The following is a 23512-nucleotide window of genomic DNA, read 5'->3' as shown; positions in this document are numbered from 1 at the left end:
GGATCTCGCAGCTTCTATACTGAGGCATCAAAGGGCTTTGAATATGATATTCTGGAGGGCAAAGGAGCTGGGATTAAAACCAAGGATCACCTGCCCAGCAAAACTGAGTATCATGTTTCAGGGGAAAATATGGTCATTCAGTGGAATAAAGGACCTTCAAGTATTCTTGATTAAAAAAACCCAGAGTTGAATAGAAAATCTGACATTCAGATACAAGAAGCAAGAGAAGCATGAGAAGGTAAACAGGGAAAAGAAATCATAAGGAACTTCTCAAAGTTGAACTATTTACATTCATTCCTACATGGAAAAACTATAATTGTAACTGATGAAACTTTTCTCAGTATGAAAATAGTTGAAGGGAATAGAAATATATATATATGTATATATTTGTCTATATAGGAGGGTATATGGGCATATGAATACATATGTGAATGTGTGTATATATGTTTACAGGTATACATAGATAGAGGGCACAGGACCAATTTAACAGGAAGGGATGATACTTAAAAGATGAAATTAAGAGGTGAGAGAGGAATATAATGAGGGGAGATGGGGAGAGACAGAATGGGGTAAACTCTCTCATATAGAAGAGGCAAGGGAAAATGGTTACAATGGAGGGGGAGAATTGGAAGGCAAAACGGCAAAACCTTATTCTCATTGAATCTGGCTCAGGGAGGGAATGACATACACACTAAATAGGGTATCTCACCCTACAAGAGAGTAGGGGGAAAGGGGATGAGAGGGGGGATGACGGAAGGGAGGGCAGGCCGGGGCAGAGGGAAGTTGGAAGCACCCACTTTTGAAAAGGGACAGGATCAAAGTAGAGAACAGAACAAGTGGGAGGTGGGATAGGAGAGAGGGAAATATAGTCAGTCTTTTACACTATATCTACTATGGTAATGTTTTGCATAGCTACACATGTACAACCTATACTGAATTGCTTATCTTCCCAGTAAGGGTGGGTGACAAGGGAAGAAGGGATTGAATCTGGAATTCAAAGTTTTAAAATCAAATGTTTAAAAATATATAAATACTATTATTAATACTATTATTGGGAATTAAGACATACAGGCATTGGGGCATAGAGATCCACCATGCCCTACTGGAAAAGTCAAAGGGGGTGTGGGAGAAGATATGGGAGAGAGATGATTGGAGGAGGGGATATCCTGTGGGACCACTATTTTGGGGTGGTGGACAAGGGAAAAACGGGAAAAAAATTTGTAACTCAAAATCAGGCGGAAATGAATGATGTAAAACAGAATTTAATAAAGCATTTGAAAAAATAAAAGAAAAAAATTTATACACAAATTTTTACTAAAATATAAATAGAAGTTGGAATTTTAGGGTAATTTATACTACATCTTACCTCTGTTAATCGGGGAATATGAAGACCCTTGGTATGATCTCCAGTCACCTTCCTTGATTTACCAGGCCAAGTTCTTTTCCTGTGACTTTCTGCTACACCAGACCAGGCAAAGACATCATGGTAAGCTAAATCCAAATCTGATGGATCTACTGCAAACTGGCATATTAACTTCAGCAAGCAAGCAAGACAATCTAGCTGCCACTGTGGATAAAAATTAAATGTTATTTTCTATTTTCATTTAATAATGCCATGATCTGAATGGAAACATAAAGAATATAAAGAAAAATTAAAAGCTAGTAATATTTATTCCATAAACTAATTTTTATTAGCAATTTAAAAAAACAGAATAAACAGACATTAAATCTAAACCTTCAACCTCATTTTTGACCCCACAATTCTGCTTAAAAATGCTCTCTGAGAAGTCATCAAAGATCACTTAATTGCCAATGTGATGGACTCTTCTTAATCCTCAAACTTCTTAACCTTTCTGCAGCATTAGGTAATCCTGATCACCTCCGTCTAGATACTACTTCTTCACTAGGTTTTTTTTAAAAACAAAAAACCATGTTCTCACCTGTTTCTTTTGCTCATTGCTCTCTTAGTCTCTTTGCTGGCTCGTCACTCATGGCCATACCCATGGTGAGATGGGCCATCTTCTCATTTGACTTCATGTATCTCATCTGGTGATCTTATCAGTTCCAATAGGCTGCATTTTTTAAATGAGTATGATTCCTACATCTATATATCTACCTCTAATCTCCTTCCTGAGATGGAGTCTCTGACTACCAACTGACACCCAGTTGGAAACCTAAAGGCATTTTAAACTCAATATGTGCAAAACAACTCATTATTTTTGCCCCAAACTATCCCCTCTTCCCAAATTTCCTATTACTATCTAGGCCCCACTATTCTCCCAGATACCCAAGCTCATGAACTCCCACATATATAAATCTGCTGCTTTTGCTTCTATTTTAACAACATCCCTCATACATGTCCCCTTCTCCCACCTCATATAGCTACCCTGACACATGGCCATATCACTTCACACTGAAATTAATACAAAAACCTTCTGCTTGGTATCCTAGCCTCAACTCTCCTCCCACTCCAATCCGTTTTCTTACTTAAGTCACCAAGGTGATTTTTCTAAAGCATATGTTTGATAATGTCACCTTCTGTTTAATGAGCTCCATTCTGTTGGTTCCTATTGCCTCGAGGATCAAATATAAGTTCCGTTGTTTTACTTTTAACATTCTTTATACCATAGTCCTTTCTTATATTTTACTTCAATAAACACTAGAATCTGGCCACAGTAGCCTATGTAAAACTCCCTGACCATGACCCTCCAAGTATCTACATGTTTTATTTTTACTGGCTATTCCCCATGCCTACAATATTCTCCCTCTTAATCTTTGCCTCTTTTCTCAGTTCAAACCCCACATTTCTGACAGAACTCTTAGCTTTACCCACTTGTAATGCCTTTTTCTCCTCTTCTATTTATCCTGTACATCTGAGTGTTATCTCCCTACTAGAGTGTGACCTTTTCAAAGGCAGGTGCTGTGTCTTTGCCATTCTTTTTATCCCAAGTGCTGAGCACAGTGCCTAGAACATAGCATGTGCTAAAAAAATAGTTTCTGACTGATAAGATTCATTTACAATATGAAATTCTCATGAAAATACAAATGAAACAGTAATAGAAATAATGACAATATTGAAGGCATGTAATCTACCACACCTCAAAATTAATTTCAACACTCAAATTGTTGATTATAATAGCTTTCCTTACACAAAAAATTATTGTGAAAGATCAAGGACAATAAGACACTTTTGATTAAAAGTGCTTCAAAGGAATGAAGAGTACATCTAGAAGATAATTTCACTAAAACTTTCCATTTCATACATGCATAATGCAATAAATTCTTTTTCTCAAGCAAAATTATTGCTTCTAGTAATGTAAAGTATAATAGTGTGAACTTTGCTTGATACATAGATAATCAATTAAGAACACTTAATTTCAGAAAATTATTTTGGTTATTTCTTAGTTTTCATTCTTCTCTCATGATTCTTTCTGGTCTTATCCTACTACTTGTAAGAATTATACCTACAGTGGGAAGGCCAGGCGGCGTAGTGAGTAAGAGCACCAGCCCGGAGTTGGGAGTCCCAGGATTGGTTCTGGCCTCAGATACTTAACACCCACACAAAAATAACTGGCCATGTAACCTTGAGCAAGTTACTTAACCCCAACTGCTTTAAAAAAAAAAATTACACCTGCGGGGCAGCTAAGTGGCACTGTGAATAGAGCACTACACTTGGAGTCAGGAGGACCTGAGTTCAATTCCAGCTTCAGACACTTGACACTTGATAGCTGTGTGACCCTGGGCAACTCACTTAACCCCAATTGCCCTTGCTTTCCCCCTCCAAAACAAACAAAAATCCCCAAAACAAAAAAAAAAAAAAAAAAAAGAGTTACACCTGAATTTTGATTAATGGATGCAGTAACTTCACATCATAATTGTAAGTAATGTGGCAAAATGGTGAGAATACAGTCATTTTGGGTAAGTTAACATAAAAAAAACTATATATAGACTAGAAATGAAATCTTATAATGGTGCTCATACACTTGAAAAGAAAACAACAAAAACTGAAGCTAATAAGAAAAGAATGTCTCAAAATGTTTTATTAAAAACAATAAAACTCCATAATGCTGATGAAATACAGCAAGAAAAACAATCACGTGACAAGCTTTTCATGATACTGTAAGAGGTAAATTCTACAACTTTATGTATATAAAGACCAATTATGATTTGATCTAAAATATAATGAAATCAGTACTAAAATTTGAGGCTGCATGTTACCACAAATGAAATCAGAAGAATGTTATTTATTGTTTGCCAAGCCTTCCTTTATAGAGGGCTCAGAAAATCCCAACTCTTCATTTTCCATTAGCTGCTCTGCTTGGTTTTCAATTCAAGAATATCATGACTCCCCTCTATCTCCCTCCCTCCCCCAACAAGGTCAACACCTAAAATCTCCTCATCATGAAGATTTATTCAGTACTCCTTGACTGATAGGATAGAGAGCACAGAATTAAAATCTTCCTTTATAGAGGGCTCACAACTTTCCAGCTAAACCCTTCACTTTCCATCATCTGCTCTGCTTTTATTTTGACTACAGAAACCCCAAGTATTTTCTAGAGCCCAGTCTTTCAGTTTCCATTTGTTTATTGGTCTTCCTACATTAGATTACAAGCTCCTTGAGGGCAAAGACTTTCTTTTTCCTGTTTGTATCCCCAGCCCTTAGCTCAATGCTTGGTATGATAGATACTGAAAATGTACTGACTATTAGCCAAGAGATTTTGGTCACACACAATGAAAGGAAATAAAGTTGGAAAACTAGTTCAGAATAATATTATCCTGTAATGGCATTTATCTAGTATCATTTTTATTTTTGGAGGTGGTAGGGTGGGATGACAAATTTAATTACCCGCTTGAGTATCTGAGAGAAACCTAAATACTAAAGGGAATATTCCAAATAACATATGAATGGTACTATGGCAATCAAAGAATGAAATATTTCTCAAATAACCTACCATCTCGGTAAATCTTCAAATAATGGTAAGAATTTTATACCTATCTCACTTCCTTTGTTTCTATGCAAAGTGCATATTGCCCTTAAAAATGAAAGCTTCTATGCCCTCAGTTCCTTCTTCCCATTCATCAGCCTCCTCCTTAGTTTCAGTTCATTTTTTATCAAAGTGTCAGTCATTTCAATAACCTAGACCCGTAGAATCCTTCCTTGTACAAACATTTATGATAGGATTTTATTCACAACTATTGAAAAACCAACATCACTCTTTTTCCTTTTTCCCACTTATGTTACTACTATAGAGTAGAATTATACTTATCCACTACAAATTCACAACTCAATTGGGGTGTCTGTGATTCTTTGTAATTCCATTATTCACCATTGGATGACTCACCATTTTACTGACTACGGTAGCTGCCCTTAAAGCTTACCACTTTCAAAACTTAATCCCAGCTATATCACTCTCTTAACATCTATTTTTCCTTTCCTACTACCAAGGAAGACAGTAGAAATCCCTCTTCCAGAATTAGAACCACTCCACTGCTTCCAAGAACATCAATTATTCTCTTATTTTAAATATTTTTTCAGGACTGTTCCTATCCTTTACACATAATTTTAAGAAGTATTACCTAAATTAATTTTCCTACAGAATGTCACACCAACCAAACCTACTGAAGAATTACTTTACAGAGTAGGGAAAAGCATAACAAAAATTTAACTAGAGCAACAAAAAGTGAATCATCTAAGAGAAATAGTGGAAAAGGGTAGGAAGGCAGGAGGTGTAGTACTACCAGATCTCAAACTAAGCTACAATCTAGTAAACATCAAAAAAATTTGGTACTGTTGAAAAAGTAGGGAAATGATCAGTAGAACAGATTAGAACAAAATATATTAGAAATAAGTAAATCTGGAGGCAGCTAGATAGCAGGGTGAATAGAGCACCCACCCTGGAGTCAGGAGGAACTGAGTACAAAGCCGGCCTCAGACACTTGACATACTTACTAGCAATGTGACCTTGGGCAAGTCACTTAACCCCAATTGCCCTATCCTCCCCCCTCCAAAAGGCAAAACTAAATAAACAAATAAAAAATAAAAAGTAAATCTGGTGTTTGATAAAAACAAAGACCATAGCTCCTGGGGGTTGGACTTCACAAGAAATTCTAAGGAAACAATCTATATACACCACTTTAAAATAAAAAACTCTGAAAGACTTAAAAACACTAATTGACGCAAATGACCAATTGGGATCCTAGGTAACCAATAATGAGACACAGTACCACTATGCTCCTATAAGGTGAGAGTCTAAAGATGCAGACTGAGACAAACTTTTTAATACAAAGCCAGTGTGGAGATTGCTTGACTATGCATATTTGTTACAAAGGCTCCCCTCTCACCACCAAACCAAGAAAGTAAGAGACAAAATAAATGCATACCAATTTTTAACAAGTCTCCAATTTAAAAAACAACTAAGTTACTAAAGAAAAAAAGTCTGACTATAATATCGGACTCTTCCCTCTCTATATGTAATTAATCATAAAACCTTGTATGCATATCATCTTGAGATTATTTTTCTAGTGTTACGCCTGACTCCTAATTTCAATGCCTTTTAAACAACTACACACCCTGCTGTCAAAGTAATTTTCTGAATACTTCTCGTTTTAATTCTCTGCTCAACAACCCTTTGTGGGTCTTCTAACAGCAAACTATATGGTGGAGTAGTGAAAGTATACTAGTCCTGAAATCAGAAAGAACTGAGTTCTGATCTATGTCTCAATGTATGCATAAAAGCAGGTTAATTAATGTCTGTACTTGAGCTCCTTCATCTAGAAATTACATAATCATACTTGTAGAATAAATTACACAGCTTTTGTAGGGCTTAAATTACATGACCTATGTAAAGTTTTTACAATTTTTAAAGCAATGTATGAAGATCATATATTAGCCAAGCCTAAAAACTAAGTTTTACCAATATTCAAGATGTGAACTACACCCATGTCCCCCAACCCAAACTATTTCCAGTTTCGTACTGACACTCACAAAATCTATGTTTCAACTGAATCAGATTAATTTTTCACCTTACTAGAATCTGGCTATATAAATTCAATCATTTTATTTCAGAGACCTTAAGTTTCATCATCTACAAAATGAAGAAGCAGTGGATCTCTAAACTCCCTAAGAGCTCAAATTGTACATTATAAAAATTCGCTGCATTCTTCTTCTACCTGAAGTGGTTGTTCTCATATATGACAATGAAAATACTAACAATTTTTCACTCTCCAGCTCAAATGCTCTTGGCGTAGAATGTTCCTCTGTGCCTGAAATATGATGCTTTTGCTGATTCCCCATCTACTAGTGCCTTTTCTCATAATTTCCCCAAATACAGCACAATGAAGGCACTTTAAAAATTTGTTGAATTAACTGATTGATATGCTACTTGCCCTAAAATTGTTATGCTTAATCAGATGCAAAAAAAAAGCATTCTTGCTCTCCCAAGTACTCTCTCAAAATACCCTATATAGCTCTGATAAAATTTGTGAGTAAGTATCCTATACCAGCATTATTTGTATACTTTTTATATCTTCCTTGATAGCCTGTAAATTCCTTTGTAGTAAGGGTCTCATACCCCCATGCATCCCCACAGTATGCAGGCATGGTACTATCTAAAATAGAAATGAAAATATAAAAGTTGTATTTTACAAGCAAAAAAGGAAAAACTAAAATTGTAAAATTAATTCCAATTAAAAAACAACCAGCCTGTGTGAAGTATTGAAAACTATACCAAAGTATAAACTTATGTGCTCACTTAATTTTATTTTTCACCTCTTGACCTTAATAACATTATCTCAGTGCTGTCACTACATTACTTGTCAAGAAATCTGGGTATCAGAAGATACTAAAACATTAGTTTCTGTAAACTTCAAACAGAAAAGAAATAACAAAACATTTTATTTTTTCTTGTAACACTTTCAAAAATATGAAAATCTAATAAAATATGGCTTCTAAGTAGAATTAAAGTTCCCTTTGAGATCTTCTGATCTGATGTTTATCTGATTTTTAAAAATTTAATAATATAATTATTCTTGTTTTAACAAAACAAAATGAAAAAGTGTTTGTAAAATGTGAGTTAGAAACAAGCAAATAAAACTAATTTTATCAAGATTAATATTACAAGGTGGGGCTTAGGTGGCACAGTGAATAGAGCATCGGCCCTGGAGTCAGGAGGACCTGAGTTCAAATCCTGCATCTGACACTTAACACAAAAACTAGCTGTGTGACTTTGGACAAGTCACTTAACCCCAATTGCCCTCCAAAAAAGCAAAAAAAAAAAAAAAAAAAGATTAATATTACAATTCATACCATTACATTAGCTAAAAGGAACAGGCATTTCAAAACTAACCTCTCTATCTTTGCTAACCTGACTATCACGGGATTAGACAGATCATCTTCATCCCACAATAGATGATTTATCAAATATATTATATCTTTAAAATTTGTCATTTCTACATGTTTAATATATATATATAGGTATATATATATATAGACCTTGCAACATAATTTTTGGAAGAAACTGTATATGCTGTTGACAAGGGAAATGTTTAAAACACAAGAGGTTAACTTCTAAATAGGGTTAAACAGTTTTCCCTTACCACAGTCCATGATTCCTGCTCCTTAGGCTCTAAAATTCCAGAATTAAAGATTTCTAATAACTGTTGAAGTCCTCCAGCAGCAACAAACTGAATGAAAATTAGAGGAGAGTGAAGAAAAGAAGCAACAGTTACATAATGTCATAAAAAAACTAATTGTTAAAATTACTTGACAAAAAGAAGTGAAAATTTAACATTTTAACAGATGTAATTTTCATCTGACACACTATCAATGTAATTTTTTGAAAAAAAGATGAAGCAAACCCTTTTAAAGAATGCTTTTGCAAAAGTTATAAATTCAAAAAGATTACATTAACAGTATAGAGTTCCAGGAATTATGGGTTTCTAACACTTTCATGGTGAAAAATACCACGACTGCTGATAAAAGGAGTTCAAGACATAACAACTACAGGAAACTAGGTTCTCATAACTGATAAGAAAGCAATAAAACAGTATTATAAAAATCTTAACCTTTAATCACCTTGAAAATAAAATTTTAAATGAAATATAGTTGTTTAAATTGATTAAATCAAATTACAGATCATGATCAGCAATCACTATTAGTACAAAAAATTTAATCAAACCTTGCAGCTCCAGGTATTTTTGCTGTTTTCTATTTGATCTTCACTTGAATCATCAGAGTCTGGATAAAGATCACTATAACTTCCCTGAACAAAGAAAGGGAACTAATTACAAGCAATATCACTTGAGACTTCAGTTAATGTGTGAAAAATTTTACTACAGAACTACAGAGATGACAAGTGGAATGTAATTACCGTAGACTCTCGCCTTATTCTTCTGTTAGGTTTACCCAATGCCTCAATGATTTCAAGCGCATATAACAATTTGTGAGCACTCTTTATTCTTAGAAGTTCTTTCCAATTAAGCCCATCATTACCCTTCAAATAAGATGAATAAAATGTGGTTTTCAGGTTGTTTTAAATGTAACAATGAAAAATCGATTCTTAAGAAAAGTTACCAATTATCAATCATCAAACAAACATGCCCTGAAATAGGTTACAAAAATCTAATGACTGGCTCTATTAATACCAGTGACCAAACTAAAGTTTCCAGAAATCAGGTTACAAAAAATAGAACCAGAAAGATTTTAAAGATTATCTACCCTAACCCTTTCATTTTACGAGAGGGTAAAGGACTTGCACACAGTCAAATCTACAGTAGCTGGCAGAGCTGGGATTTAAGCATTAAAAGTGCTTTGGAGTTTTGCTGGTCTTTGCCACAAGATGTTTTTATGACTATGTATGACACAGTCAACAATTATCTTCATGTATCTAGAGAAGAGAATAAAATCCTCCAAAGGGCTATTTTAATAAATGATCTCATAACCAGTAATGCTTTCTTAAAACGGAGACTTGATCCAATGGGCTTACCTGCTCATCTGAAATTGTTTGGAATGCTTGTAGCATGTTAGGACATGTAGGAAGAAGCATTAGCAACTCCCAGACACGTCTGGATAGATTTTCTGCATGAAGGTGAAGTTCTTCACATCTTGCACTCTAGACAAACAGAAGTAATATAGAACGTAATGCAAAAATACAGAATGCCTTTTATTAAAAATTTAAACTGAATGAAATTTTTAAAAAATTTGAGACTGGTTGTGCTATCTCAGTAACAGTGGAACAGCCACTCACTGTTCCAATACTAATATTGATTGGCATGAGAGCTTTAAACTGTTTGTGGTTTGTTTTTTTTGACCTGGGCTAGTTGGCTCCTGCTTATGCCCTCTGATACCAGAGGCTCATCAGATCTACTTAGTGCAGAAAGCTGATCACAATCATCCCCACTGCAACTCAAAACTCTGAAACCCAAGGGATGCACCAGCTTTAGCCACCCCTCTGCAGCTAGGATCACAGGTATATATAATCATTCCCAACACCATGGTCCTAACAAGATATTCAAAAGAAATACTTTCAGTTTCAAATGTGACATTACTTCTAGAATTTATTAATTCCAAAACTGGATATGCAATAATGTTAGGGGACTAGAAGAATAACAAAGAGAACTACTTACTTGACTATAATGGTTCAGACAAAGGTAGTCATAATTAATATATCAGATGTGCTACTGAATCATTTTCTAGAAATTTTCCCTCAGACTTTTAATTTTCTTCTGGAATTTTTTCAAATCAGATTTATAATTTCTATTTTATTCTAAGAACTGTCTGGGTTAAAATTCAACAATATATACTGAGTGCTAACTGTAATGTAAGGAGACATTAAGTACAGCAGGGGAGGGGGAGAGATCTTAAATTTACTGGAATGTATAATTGGCATACGTTTTTCTACCAGATTTACATAGAAGTTTAAGGTTTGCAAAGGACATTCCTCAAAACACATTAAAAATTCTGAGGTAGGTAGCAAAGCATCATATCTCTAATATAAAAAGCTTTTGAAACCAAAACTAGACAATACCTAAGAGGCTAGCAAAAGTCTAGCTAACAGTGATAATTTTTCTGGCCGTAACAACTCTTACGAGATTCTGCAATATTCCAAGGCTTTTTAGAACCATTATGTCATCTGCAGATAGGAACATTGGGAGGAACTCAATATTCATAGAGAGTACCTAATCAACTTGAAATTCATCACACTAGTAAATACCTTTGGTGAGCATGTTTCTGTTTTCTGCTTATGATCATAATGTATCTTCTTTTGTATTTTTTAAGGAATTGTGTATGTTTTTGAGGTATGGATGAGAGACATCTTGATGGAATAGTCTTGATTTTAAGGTAGTATTTTGCTCTAACAAATTAAATGCTTTTTCACAGAAAACAAATAAGCACAGTAGGATGTTGTATCCTATATATCTTTTAGTCAATTGCATGATAGAATTGAAATGGCCAACCAGAGAATACTGTTTACAAAAGCCTGCCTATTTCTAACAATTAAGATACCTTAAATGCGTATGTATAGAAGAGTTTAGAAGTGTTGGTATAGAATGGAAAGTATGCATTAGAAAGTAGGTATCTACACACACACACACACACACACACACACAGAAAGAGGCACATATATACTGGCATTTGTTGATGTGCCCTTATGCCTTTTTGGCATTAATGGCATCTTGAAATTAATAAGGTCTGAGATCTGTTTTTTCCCCTATGCCTGAATGCTCTGACAAGCATGTTGTCTCTAACACAAATTTGCTCAATGTATACTTGACCTAATTAACTCGACTCTGTCCTCTTCAGCACCATTCCTATCTTCTCTATAATCATATCTGAAGCTGTAGTATTATAAGTCAAATGTGGTAGTTCTAGTGTCCTTTATGGCAAAAAAACATTTTGTTATTTAAGTCATTATATTTATAGTAGGAATAGAGGAATGAATACAAAATGAAACTTAAGATAACAAGGAGTATAAAGACGAAGAGTTATTTTTAAAAAATGAGGAGGCACGTTTTCTTCCTTCCTTGAACCTCCCATGGCTTCACCTACCCCCACAATCTCAGCAGAAAACTTTGCCTCATATTTTGTAGGAAAAAAATTGAGGCTATCTGTTGTGAATTCCCTTTTCCCCCTTTTCCTCATTTCCTATCACTCAGGTGCTTTCTGCCATATTTTCCTCCTGCACCCCTATCTCACATGATAAAGCAGCCTTACTCTCTATAAAGGCTAACTCCTCTACTTATTCAAGTGATCTCATTCCATGGGGTGGCTAGGTGGCACAGTGAGTAAAGCGCTGGCCCCTGAGTCAGGAGGTCCTGAGTTCGGTTCCGGCCTCAGACACTTAACACCCACACAAAACTACTAGCCATGTAACCTTGGGCAAGTTACTTAACCCCAACTGCCCTCCAAAAGGCAAAAAAAAAATTTTTAATTAAAAAAAAAATCTAGTGATCTCATTCCATAGCAATTTCTTGTACAGATTTCCTCCTCTGTCTAAATCTTTACTCTACTTATTTTCAATCTCTCCCCGTCTTACTGGCTCTACTTACTACAAACATGCCCATGGCTCTTCTATTCTGAAAAAAACATAACTTATTCCTTCCATGCCTGCTAACTATCGTCTTCTATCTCTTCTGTCCTTTGTAATTAAATACACTGAAAAGGCCATCTAAAATAGGTGCCTCAACTTTCTCTCCTCTTACTTTCCTCTTAGCCCCTTATGATTTGGCGTTGTATTTCCACCAAAACTGCTCTCTCCAAAACTGTTAATGGTTTCCAAGTTGCCAAATGCAATGGCCTTTTCAAAATCTTCATTCTCCTTGACCTCTCTGCAGCCTTTGATACTGTTGATCACCCTTTTCTCTTTTATACTCTCTTTTTTTTTAAGGTTTCAGGACACTGCACTTTCTGCTTTTATTCATAACTATCTGATCCCTCCTTCTGTCTCTTTTACACAATCTTTTCCTACAGTCTTCTCTCTAAACACCAGTGTCCCTCAGGGTTTTATCCTGGGACCTCTTCTCTTCTAACTCTACATTAGTTCATTTAATGATCTCATCAGCTATCATGGATTTAATTATAATTTGATGATTCTCAAACCTAACTTTCCTGCCCCAATTTGTCTGCTGATCTTCAATTTTACATCTCCAACTACCTTTCAGACTGAATGTCCAGTAAACATCTGAAATTCCACAGAACACATTATCTATATCCCGGAACGATCCCCACTTCTACCTTCCCTATTTCTGTAGAGGGCAACACCAACCTCCCAGTCCCTCAGGTTAAAAACTAGGAGTTATGCTGGACTCCTATCTCTTACCCTCAAATCCAATCTGTGACCAAGGGTTGTCAATTTCATCTTTGCAAAATCTCTTGAATATGTTCCCTTCTTTTCCTATGAAATTGACACTGATACTACTCAGGTGCAATACCTAATCATTCCAATATTATGCTGGTGGGTCTGCCTATATGCCCCATTCAAATCCATTCTTCATTCAGCCACTAAGGTGATCTTCCTAAAATGTACATCTGACCATCTTAATCCTCTACTCAACAATCTCCAGTGACTTCCTATTACCTCCAGCAACAAATGAAAAAGGATCTATTTGGCATTCAAAGCCCCTGATAACCTGTTCCCCTCCTATATTTCCAGTATTCTTGGAACACTTTATTGCCCCACACATTCTCTTCATCACAGTGACACTGCTCTCTGCACTGTTCCATGAACAAGACATTCCATCTCTCAGCTAAGGTGATCTTCTCTGGTTATCTCACATGCCTGGAACATTCTCCCTCCTCTGATCACTACTGATCTCCCTGGCTTCCTATAAGTCCCAATAAAAATTGTATATATTTGTCTGCATGTTGCCTCCCCCATTAGATTATAAACACCCTAAGCAGGGTGTCTTTTGCCTTTTTTTAAATCCCTAGTGTTTAGCACAATATGTGGCACATAGTAGGTGTATAATACATGTTTCCTGAATGAATGAAAGGGAGAAAAGAAGAAAGGAAGAGAGATGAGAATAAAAAGAGGGATATGGGGGGATGTTCTAAAAGGGAGAGATGAGATAAATGAAAGGAAGGATAGAGAGGGAGGGAGGGAGGGAGGGAGAGAGGGAATGTAAAGCACTTGTGTGAAATGGGGGAGGAACAAAAAACTGGAATGGGACAGGAAGCTATGAAATAAATTAAGTGACTTTAAACTAATTTTGCCAAACAAAAAACATAAAGCAGAAGGATTTTATACTACATGACCATGATAACTATGCTGGTATAGAATCTGGAAGCAACTGCTACTTCACTGGCTCCTCACGACATGTGCAAGGAATCCCTTTAATAGGATGGGGAAGACATGCACAGAACTACCAATCAATGAAGGGGAAAAAAAACCCTAATATTCTTTTTTTTTTTAAAGCAATCGGGGTTAAGTAACTTGCTCAAAGGTTACATGGCCAGTTATTTCTGGGTGGGTGCTAAGTATCTGAGCCCGGTTTCGATCCCAGGTCATCCCAACACTGGAGCCAGTGCTCTTACTTGCTGTGCTACCTGGCCGCCCCCTAATATTCTTTTTATAGCATGAAATCATTGTACTTATATTTAGCTTCACTGATAATTCATGGCTCACAAAGCATTCGGTAGCTGCTGCTTAATAAAGCATACTAATGACCTAGGAATACTCTTATATTTCTAGAAAAATTAAGTAAAGAATTCAAGCAGATAGATACAAGGGAAATGTGAGCAGTTAGTTACATATTTTTCTCATTTTAAAGCAATTAAAAACATGTAGGAAAAAGCCATTTCTCCAATCCAAATAATTTAAAAGTCCCATAAAACAAAAAACTGAATTAATCACCTCAATATCTTCCATTGTCACTTCTCCAGAAGGAGGTTTAAATGATGCAAGCATTTCTAATAAATCAAACAGGGTGGTAAGATGAGGCTCCTGTAAGAGCAGAAGCATTGGAATGTTGTCCTTCTGGGGCGGCGGGAGGCAAGACGCCGGTAACTGAACACCTTCTCCTTTCCGTTCTCGTCTTGGTGCTCCCAGTGAAACAAATACCATCTAGAAATGGAGGGGGCAGAAAGAAACAATCATTATTTCCATTTTGTGGTCTGTGCATTAAAGTTGAATTTCTACAAGTTTAAGAATACAGTACAGAGAATTTTTTTTTTGGTATGATTTTTTTTAAGGTTGAAAACAGTATGTGAAATAAATGGCATTTGTTTTCGGAGAAAAAAAGATGCATGTTTTCTCTCATTTATAAGTATCCTACAGTACTATGCTCATAGTGTAATATAATAAAATATAATGGGTAACATTGTATTAACATATAAACAGCATGTTAGTTACATATTTATGCTTTGGTTGTATCATTTATTTAAGAATTTAAGGTCATTTTAATGAAGGCACCTATCTGGTGCCATTTTTCAGCTAACATAGAAGGTGGCTATTCTTCAGCAGTACAAACTGAAAGTTGTTTCTGAAATATCTCAGTGTGGCAATATAATATCTTCCCAAAAAGAAAATATCAAATGAATGATAATAAATTCAATAAAATTTGCCAGAAACCTCAGTCCCAAAACCATGAAAATAAAAATAACATACCATAAAATTTTAAAAATATCTTTTAGAATGAGTACCTGCATATCCTTAAATCCCAGTTCATGAAGTGTTTTCTCATCATAGTCTGTTGTTAGTTCATGACCAGATGAAATCATTCTAACAGGTCCCATGAGACCACCTTGAAAAAAACGCAAATGCATGGAACTTTTTAAAGGAAGTATCTTTAGATATATTTTTAAATCATCTATTTCAAAGAGTAGTGAAAGCAAAAACACCAAAACAGTTAAATTTTATTCCTAAAATGTGAAAGTAAAAGACAGTGTGCTAATGATATTTTCTGTAAATATTTTGAAATCTGAGAAATAAGTAATTACAAAACAGCTTTCTGGAAATACCAGTAGAACTAAATAACCCTACAATTGCTTTCAGTTATGAATGAGAATTCACAAAGGTTTCATGAGTATTAAGAGTAAGGAAGGCTTCTAGTTGGCAAATAATTTGCTCTCCCACAGCTACTTCCATCCTCTAACATCAATCTAAAGAAATAGAAAATACTAATCAAAAAGGAAACCAGGTTTTACAGCGTAGATGGTAATGATTAGTAGAGGATGAAAAACAAAGGAATGGGCTCTAGAAATCATAGAATAAGAAGCAAAAGGAATAGCACTATGACAAAAAAAGGAAAAGAAAAACTGGGTATGACAAAGGCAGGCATGAAAGAGGAAAAGAACTAGAATTGTCATCTCTGAAGGGCTCATCTGAAACTTTTAAAAAATTTCTTCATACTCAAGTCAAAGGAATGTATATTTTTAAAAAATCAAATTATAACAATGGAAGTGAGAGCATCAATATGTAATTGGCACAAAAATTTCACATGCCCAATAAATATATCCATGAAATTCTATCAATATCATTGTTAAAATCTGTGTTCTTGGCAATCAAGATCTTCAAACTTTATTCAATCCTTAGATATTTGCAGGGCTTAAAATCATAGTATGAAAACCTGAAGGGATAATAGAGATTATCTAGACTAGGTTTCTTCATTTTACAGGTAAGAATCTACTCCTGCATTGGTGGTACTTAATATTTGTGTTCCACTACAAGAAGCACTATAAAAAGTTTTTCTGCCCTCATGAATTTAGTGGTGAAAAAGGGAGAAATATCAAGAGGTTAAGAAAACACAAAGTGATAAGATCACAAAGCAGGATCAAGACTTTGAACAAAAAACAATGCCAAGAAAAATTTTCATATAGCTGAATGTTGATTATTTCCCACAACTTTTTCCTTTCATTCTTTTGAGAAGAATTTAAATGCTTTGTTTTACTGAACAATTTCAACCTATCCTCTTTTCTTTTCCATATTCTGTGAACATGGACCAACCTAGACAAATCAGAAAAGTAATATCATTAGAATATTGGTTAGAAAATTATTTTCTAGGCGTGTCTAGGTGGCGCAGTGAGTAGAGCACTGGCCCTGGAGTCAGAAAGATCTGAGTTCAAACCTGCACTCAGACATTTAACACAAAAACTAGCCGAGTGACCTTGGGCAAGTCACTTACCACCAGTTGCCCTCTAAAAAGCAAAGGGAAAAGAATATTTTCTAGGGGGTGGCTAGGTGGCGCAGTGAACAGAGCACTGGCCCTGGAGGCAGGAGGACCTGAGTTCAAATTCAGCCTTGGACAGTTAGCACTTAGTAGCCATGTGACCTTGCACAAGTCACTTAACTCCAACCACCCTCCAAAAAGGAAAAGGGAGGAAGGGAGAGGGGGAGAGGGAGGGGGGGGAGAGTGTAAGAGAGAGGGGGGGAGGAAGGGGGGGGGGGGGGGGGAGAGGGAGGGGGAGAGAGAGAGAGAGAGGGAAGGGGGGAGAGAGGGAGGGAGGGAGAGAGGGAGAGAGAGAGAAAAAGAGAGAGAGAGAGAGAGAGAGAGAGAAGAAAAATATTTTCTGGTCAAAGAAACTAACAAAATCATCTAAATGTTGGAGGGATATAATAGAGAAAAGTACCCAAACTGGGGGGGGGGAAAAATCACAAAGCATTTGAAGTATGAACACACTTTATGAATTATTACATTTTCATTTTATGCATAGAATAAGTAATAGGCTATAGTGTAAAAAGTGTTATCAGGAAAATCAGCGGAGACATAGTTTCAAATCTGCCTCATAAGCTAGATCTAAGGGAAGTTGCAAACTCCTTGTTTCTTTATCTTTCAAATGTGCATAATACCTTATAGTATTTATCTCATAGGACTGGCATGAAGGGCAAATAAGAAAATATAGGTATACCACACTGCCATCATCCTATTTTATTCTGGTATAAATGTGTTTTGGTAGACAGAATAACAACTTGCTAATACAATTTCCTGAAGAAAATGAAATGGTGGGAAAAGAAGGGCTCTTGTTTTGAATTCTGGACTTACACTTAAATTTATAGTGGTTTTCAATGTAACTTTTTGTGTAGCAATATAAAGAAGTGAAATATGGAATTCGTAATACTAAGATAAAGGGAAATATCAAGACATTAACAAAATCCATAGGTTTGAAGGAGGTGGGGGCTGTGAAAGGGAAGTTATAAAACTATTTTCAGAAACCTAGACTATTTGCAATTCTCCTATTAATAACTAGTTAGCATTCATACAGTATATTTGCTATCTCATTAGATCCTTACATCAACCTTATGAGGTAAATACAATTGTTATGTCCATTGTACAGATGAGGAAAATGAGGCTAAGCAGGATTAAATGACAGCTACCAAAAGTCTGAGACAGAATTCAAATTCAGGTTAGTTTCCTGACTCCAAGTTCCAACACTGGATCCACTTCATCACCTAGCTGACTCATTCCTATGTGAAATAAAAGCAAAGGATCTCTTTCTCAAAAATCACTGATAAAGATTAATTTCATTACAGAGCATCATCCATCAGGAAGCCTTAGGGATTTCTGATTGGCTCTGGGCTGTTCAAGGTTTTTAAGTTTACAGATGATACAAAAGCAGTTTACAGATGCATAACAGTGTCAAGTGTCCAGAAAGTTCTTGACAAGCTACAGCACTAGGCTAAATCTATAAAGATTAAATCCAACTAGGAGAAATGTAAAGTATGAACTTGTTTCAGAAAATCAGTTTCACAAGTACAAGATGGTGAAGACTTAGAAGAAAGCAGATCAGTGCGTTTTAATGAACTTCATGTTGAATATGAATCAGCAGTATGATCTGGCAGCCAAAAAGTTAATGTAATTTTGGACTATAACAAGAGAAGCATTTGAGTGTTGTTGAAGTATTTCAGTTGTGTCTGACTCTTCATAACTCCATTTGGGGTTTTCTGGTAAAAGATATTGGAGCAGTTTGTAATCTCCACCTGCTCATTTTACAGAAAAGAAAATGGAGGCTAACAGGGTCAAGCAATTTGCCGACAGCTTAGAAAGTGTCTGAGGTCAGCTTTGAACTTGAGTCTCCTGAGCACCAGGGTCCAGTGCTCTATCTACTGCATTACCTAGATGCTCCAGGGTTCAAGATAGGTATAGTTCCCAGAAATTAGAAGGTGAAAACCCCAATGTATTCTGTCCTGTTCAGACCATACCCGAAGAACTGAGGATACTAGAGGTTAAGAATAATACCAATGAACTCGAACATTCAGAGGAAGGCAACGAGAATAGCGAAGGACACTTTGAGACCAGTTTCCATAATCATATATAGATTCACTAAACGAACTGAGAGTATTTAGTCTGCAGAAAAAAGGTTTAGGAAGGGTGGCTCTCTTAAAAGCTTTCATATGAAAGAGAGTTTAATCTTGGTCTGTTTGGCCCATTGAGGACCTGAGTTCAGTTTCAGCCTCAGACACTTAACACAAAAAACTAGCCGTGTAACCTTGGGCAAGTTACTTAACCCCAATTGACATCCAAAAGGCAAAAAAAAAGATGTATTAGAAATTTTTCAAGGAAGTGAGGGAAAAATAAAATATAATAAATTATATGACGGCATCAAAAACTGTAGTTCTCATCCACTGCTGAAAAAACTATCTGGTATCCTTAGAGTAGAAACATCTGTTAGCTTTCTCTTATGTCAATCAATTTTAGTCATAAATCAAATGGACCTCTTTGACAAATGTTATAAAAGTGGTCACTTCCACTTCTTTTCTGTTCTTGAAGAAGGAATCTTTCCACATTCCAATAACGAAGCCTATGGGTTGCACTTCAAATATTTCTCCAAAATATCCCCCATGTTCTCCCTGGAATGATTCCTTCTCTTAATATCATTTTACAACTGTAGCACTGTCCCTTTCCTGTGAATGCTGAAGTTACATCCAGCAAGTATTTCTTCTTTAGTACACTAATAAACTGGTTTTGCTTTTGGTTTGGCTTTTCACTTTATCTGAATAGAGGCTTTCAACCAGGGTAGTAGGAAATTCTGCTTGGGTCCCCTGGGAAGCCCAGCTGAGCAATATTCCCAGAGGTGACCTGTTAGTAGGACATGGGCTCCATCAACTCGGAGAGAAGAAAAATAAGATTATGATCATCAGAACTGCCACTTACCAGGAAATTCTCCCTTTCTGCTGCTTTGACCAAACTCCTGAAGCTGTGCTTGTTGACTTATTTGCTCTTTCTGTAAATTTTCATACCAATGAGTTACTTCTGCCCTAAGGTCTGCTACCTGATCACTAGGATACATTTCAATAGTCATCTGAAATACAAAATATGACCAATGTAAAAATATGAAAGAATAAATATTTGCATGTGGAAATAATACTAATTTAGGAATTAAATATATGATACCTTGTCAGGAAGGCCAGCTGGCTGACATACAATTCTTAGTGGTAATGACTGTTTGTCACTAAGTGCTTTTAAATGACTACTAATACCAGTGCCTTCAATTTGCCACTGTCGCAGATGATAAGCAAACCTAGAACAGATAAAATCCATATAAAAACCACAGTCACTATACTATAACCATATCTTATTTCTTGTTTTATAAAAATTCTTAAAATTGAAAAAAAAAAATTTGACAGGCATATTTTAAAAAAACTTCCAAAGTTATTGTGAGAATGAAATAAGATAAAATATATAGTGTTTTGTGAACTTTAACATGCTATATAAATGGTGGCTACAATTATTAAATATATTCTAATTTAGTCTATATATGACTGTTTAATCAAAACTAAATTTAAATCCTGATTTTGAAACGGAAACTTAAATGTAATGAACTAAATATATACAAGAAATTATGTATATACACAAATACCACATACATGAAGATGGCTCTGGTTCCCAACAACTTTTTTTTTTTGAGCCAAACTACTAGAAATGAAATCTCAATTTTAAAAAATCAAAGATAATCTCTACCATCACAATAATGGGGAAGAGGAATGGTGGCTTACATTGAATACTCTGAAAATTGGTATATAAGAAAGCACAGTATATATATATGTATAGGTGGCACAGTGAACAGAGCACCAGCCCTGGAGTCAGGAGGACCTGAGTTCAAATCCAGCCTCGGACACTTAACACTTACTAGCCCTATGACCTTGGGCAAGTCATTTAACCCCAACTGCCTTGCCTTTTCCCCTCCAATAAAAGGGGGAAAAAAATGCACAATGTTGACATGCTATTTTATTTCCTCAGGAGAAAAATAAATTTTACATAGAAAATAGCCAATAGAGGTAAAGGCAATTGAAAAGTTTTATTTTTAAAATAGGTAAAAACGCATTGTAAACATATTATAAGTGGGTTTTCACAGTGGCTAAGTCAACAGTGCATGCTATTGAGCTTTAGAAATTTCTGTCCTACTATGATTGACCTCAGTAATTTGTGAAGTTTATCACTATAAAATTCATGACTAGTTGACAATTTATGTGAGCATAAACTAAAAATGTCTCCAATAAATTGCGGAGGGGTCTTGATCTGCATTGGTATGCAGAAACATCAAAAGGAGTAAAATTACTGCTCTTTAAAATATTAACAGTCGCGTGTAAAATATATATTCTCCTCCATTAACAAATAGCCAAAAAGAAAGCTTTGTAGAACAACCCATAAATATTGCCGAGTTTATAATGGTACAAGGAATTTTTTTTCATATTGACCATAACTCAGTTTTCAAGGCAACTAAATATAGGGGATATAAAGTCATAGGTCCAGATAATCAATATCTAAAACAAATACTATATGTAATAGAAACCAAGGGGAATGAGTGGATATTGTCCTGGAGAGATCCTCAACCAAATAAATGTCTATTAGCAGAGCTACAGAGAAGAACTGCATTGTCAAATAGGTCAACCAGTAATTTCAGTATACCATCACTATTGCATATATGTTGTAGAAAAAGTCTAGGGTAGAAGAACCTTTTTGAGAGAAAGAGACCTTCACTTTCTATCAACATAAAACATAAATATAGTGGCAGCCAGGTGGCTCGGTGAGTAAGAGCACTGGCCCCAGTGTTAGGATGACCCGGGGATCGAATCCGGGCTCAGATACTTGGCACCCACCCAGAAATAACTGGCCGTGTAACCTTGAGCAAGTTACTTAACCCCGATTGCTTTAAAAAAAAAACAAACATAAATATACCCCATGCTATGTTTCTTTAATAATTAAATGTACAAAACTGTCAGGAAAATTTTAATTAGCAGTCACACCAGTTCATATTCACATCCTCTTCCAGACTCTCCTTTTGCTGCAATCAATCATTCATTCAAGAACCTCTCCTTCTTTCTTGTTTACACCATTCAAATGTATCATCCAATAAAGATTGTAGTAGTGGATATTTATTTTTCCCGCCTTTTTAAAAGGAGTTCAGTAACAGGCTCATAGTACTCTCCAACTCAAGTCCTGTCCTTTTACTATGGGTCTTCATGGTCTCTCAAATACAGTAAAAATTACCAACTCCTCAAACTTCTCAATTCCTGTGCCCTATTCCCTAACTCAAACATGAGGTACAAAGTTAGCCACATTCTTGACTCTATCTTCCAGAATTAAACAGAAATGTTCTGTTTGGCATTCAAAGCACTTCATTACAATACTCCTTACCATTCCCCACCTTACTTAAGTGTTTCTCTCATACCTTTACACCTCACCCCTTTGTACATATCCCTCTACCATACCCCTCTCCTGTACTCTGATCTAGTCAAAATGGCCTTCCCTTTATTGTTCAAAAAGATACTCCATTTCACAGCTGAAGCTATTTTCACTGGCTGTCCCTTCCATATCTGGAAAGCTCTCTTTCTTGGCTTCCCTGATTTCTTTCAAGTCCCAACAAAAAGTCCCACCTTCTACAGGAAGACTTTCCCAATACCTCTTGATTTTAATATCTTTCTTCTGTTGATTATTTCCTACTTTTTTAATATGCAGTTTGTTTGTATGTAGTTGTTCGCATGTTGTCTCCACCATTAAATTGTTAGCTCCACAAGGGTTTTGTTTCTTTTTTTGTATCCCCAAAGCTCATCTCAGTGCCTGGCACAAAGCAGGGACTTAATAAATGCTTACTGACTGTCATAACCCACAAGTGTTCCACTGTAGTGATCAAAAGCTTGAAAATCCATCAAACCATAACATGTTGTTTCATTTGTCTCTATGCCTTACACCTCTCTTTTTTTGGGGGGATGAGGGGGGTTTTCCTCCTCATCCCATCCAATCCCTCTATCACTCAGCTTTCCTTCAAAACATCACTTGTACTTTAACCTTACTTTCCAATTTCTACCTAATAATGTTTTCTCAGGGCTCAGGTTTCTTGATCTTTAAGCAGCATCTGACAATGCTCTCTCCTGCTTCTCCCAACTGAACTCTCCTCAGTCATCTCTGCTGGTTCTTCAATTACATCACTTCTCATAAATCTGGGCATACACAGAGGCTCAATCTTGGGACCTATTTGACTCTCCCTATATTTCAGAATTCATTTATAATTAAATTGGCACCAAAGGTTTAATTATCATTTCAAATCAGATGACTCCAAATCTACATCTCTAGCCTTAGT

At 35.7% G+C, this 23512-nt stretch overlaps 1 protein-coding gene across 3 annotated transcripts in view; it reads right to left on the bottom strand.

The window, feature by feature from the left end:
* The window catches only part of USP34 (ubiquitin specific peptidase 34), a 322401-nt gene that overhangs the window by 116702 nt on the left and 182187 nt on the right, over window positions 1-23512 (bottom strand). For all 3 annotated transcript variants that reach the window (XM_069069036.1, XM_069069034.1, XM_069069035.1), the window contains exons 26-34: window positions 20326-20452; window positions 20086-20233; window positions 15638-15738; window positions 14850-15059; window positions 9984-10109; window positions 9369-9491; window positions 9177-9260; window positions 8596-8682; window positions 1367-1567 (exon numbers count right to left, since the gene is read on the bottom strand). In XM_069069036.1, coding sequence (XP_068925137.1) covers window positions 1367-1567; window positions 8596-8682; window positions 9177-9260; window positions 9369-9491; window positions 9984-10109; window positions 14850-15059; window positions 15638-15738; window positions 20086-20233; window positions 20326-20452 — 1207 coding nt within the window. The remainder of the gene's footprint in view (window positions 1-1366; window positions 1568-8595; window positions 8683-9176; window positions 9261-9368; window positions 9492-9983; window positions 10110-14849; window positions 15060-15637; window positions 15739-20085; window positions 20234-20325; window positions 20453-23512) is intronic.

Source organism: Petaurus breviceps, unplaced genomic scaffold (genome assembly GCF_028583685.1).
Source record: "Petaurus breviceps papuanus isolate PSGF00001 unplaced genomic scaffold, PetGlider_PUasm1.0 90775, whole genome shotgun sequence".
Lineage (NCBI taxonomy): Eukaryota > Metazoa > Chordata > Mammalia > Diprotodontia > Petauridae > Petaurus > Petaurus breviceps.
Note: the sequence above shows the minus strand (reverse complement) of the source record. Positions and strands in the feature narration are given on the sequence as shown.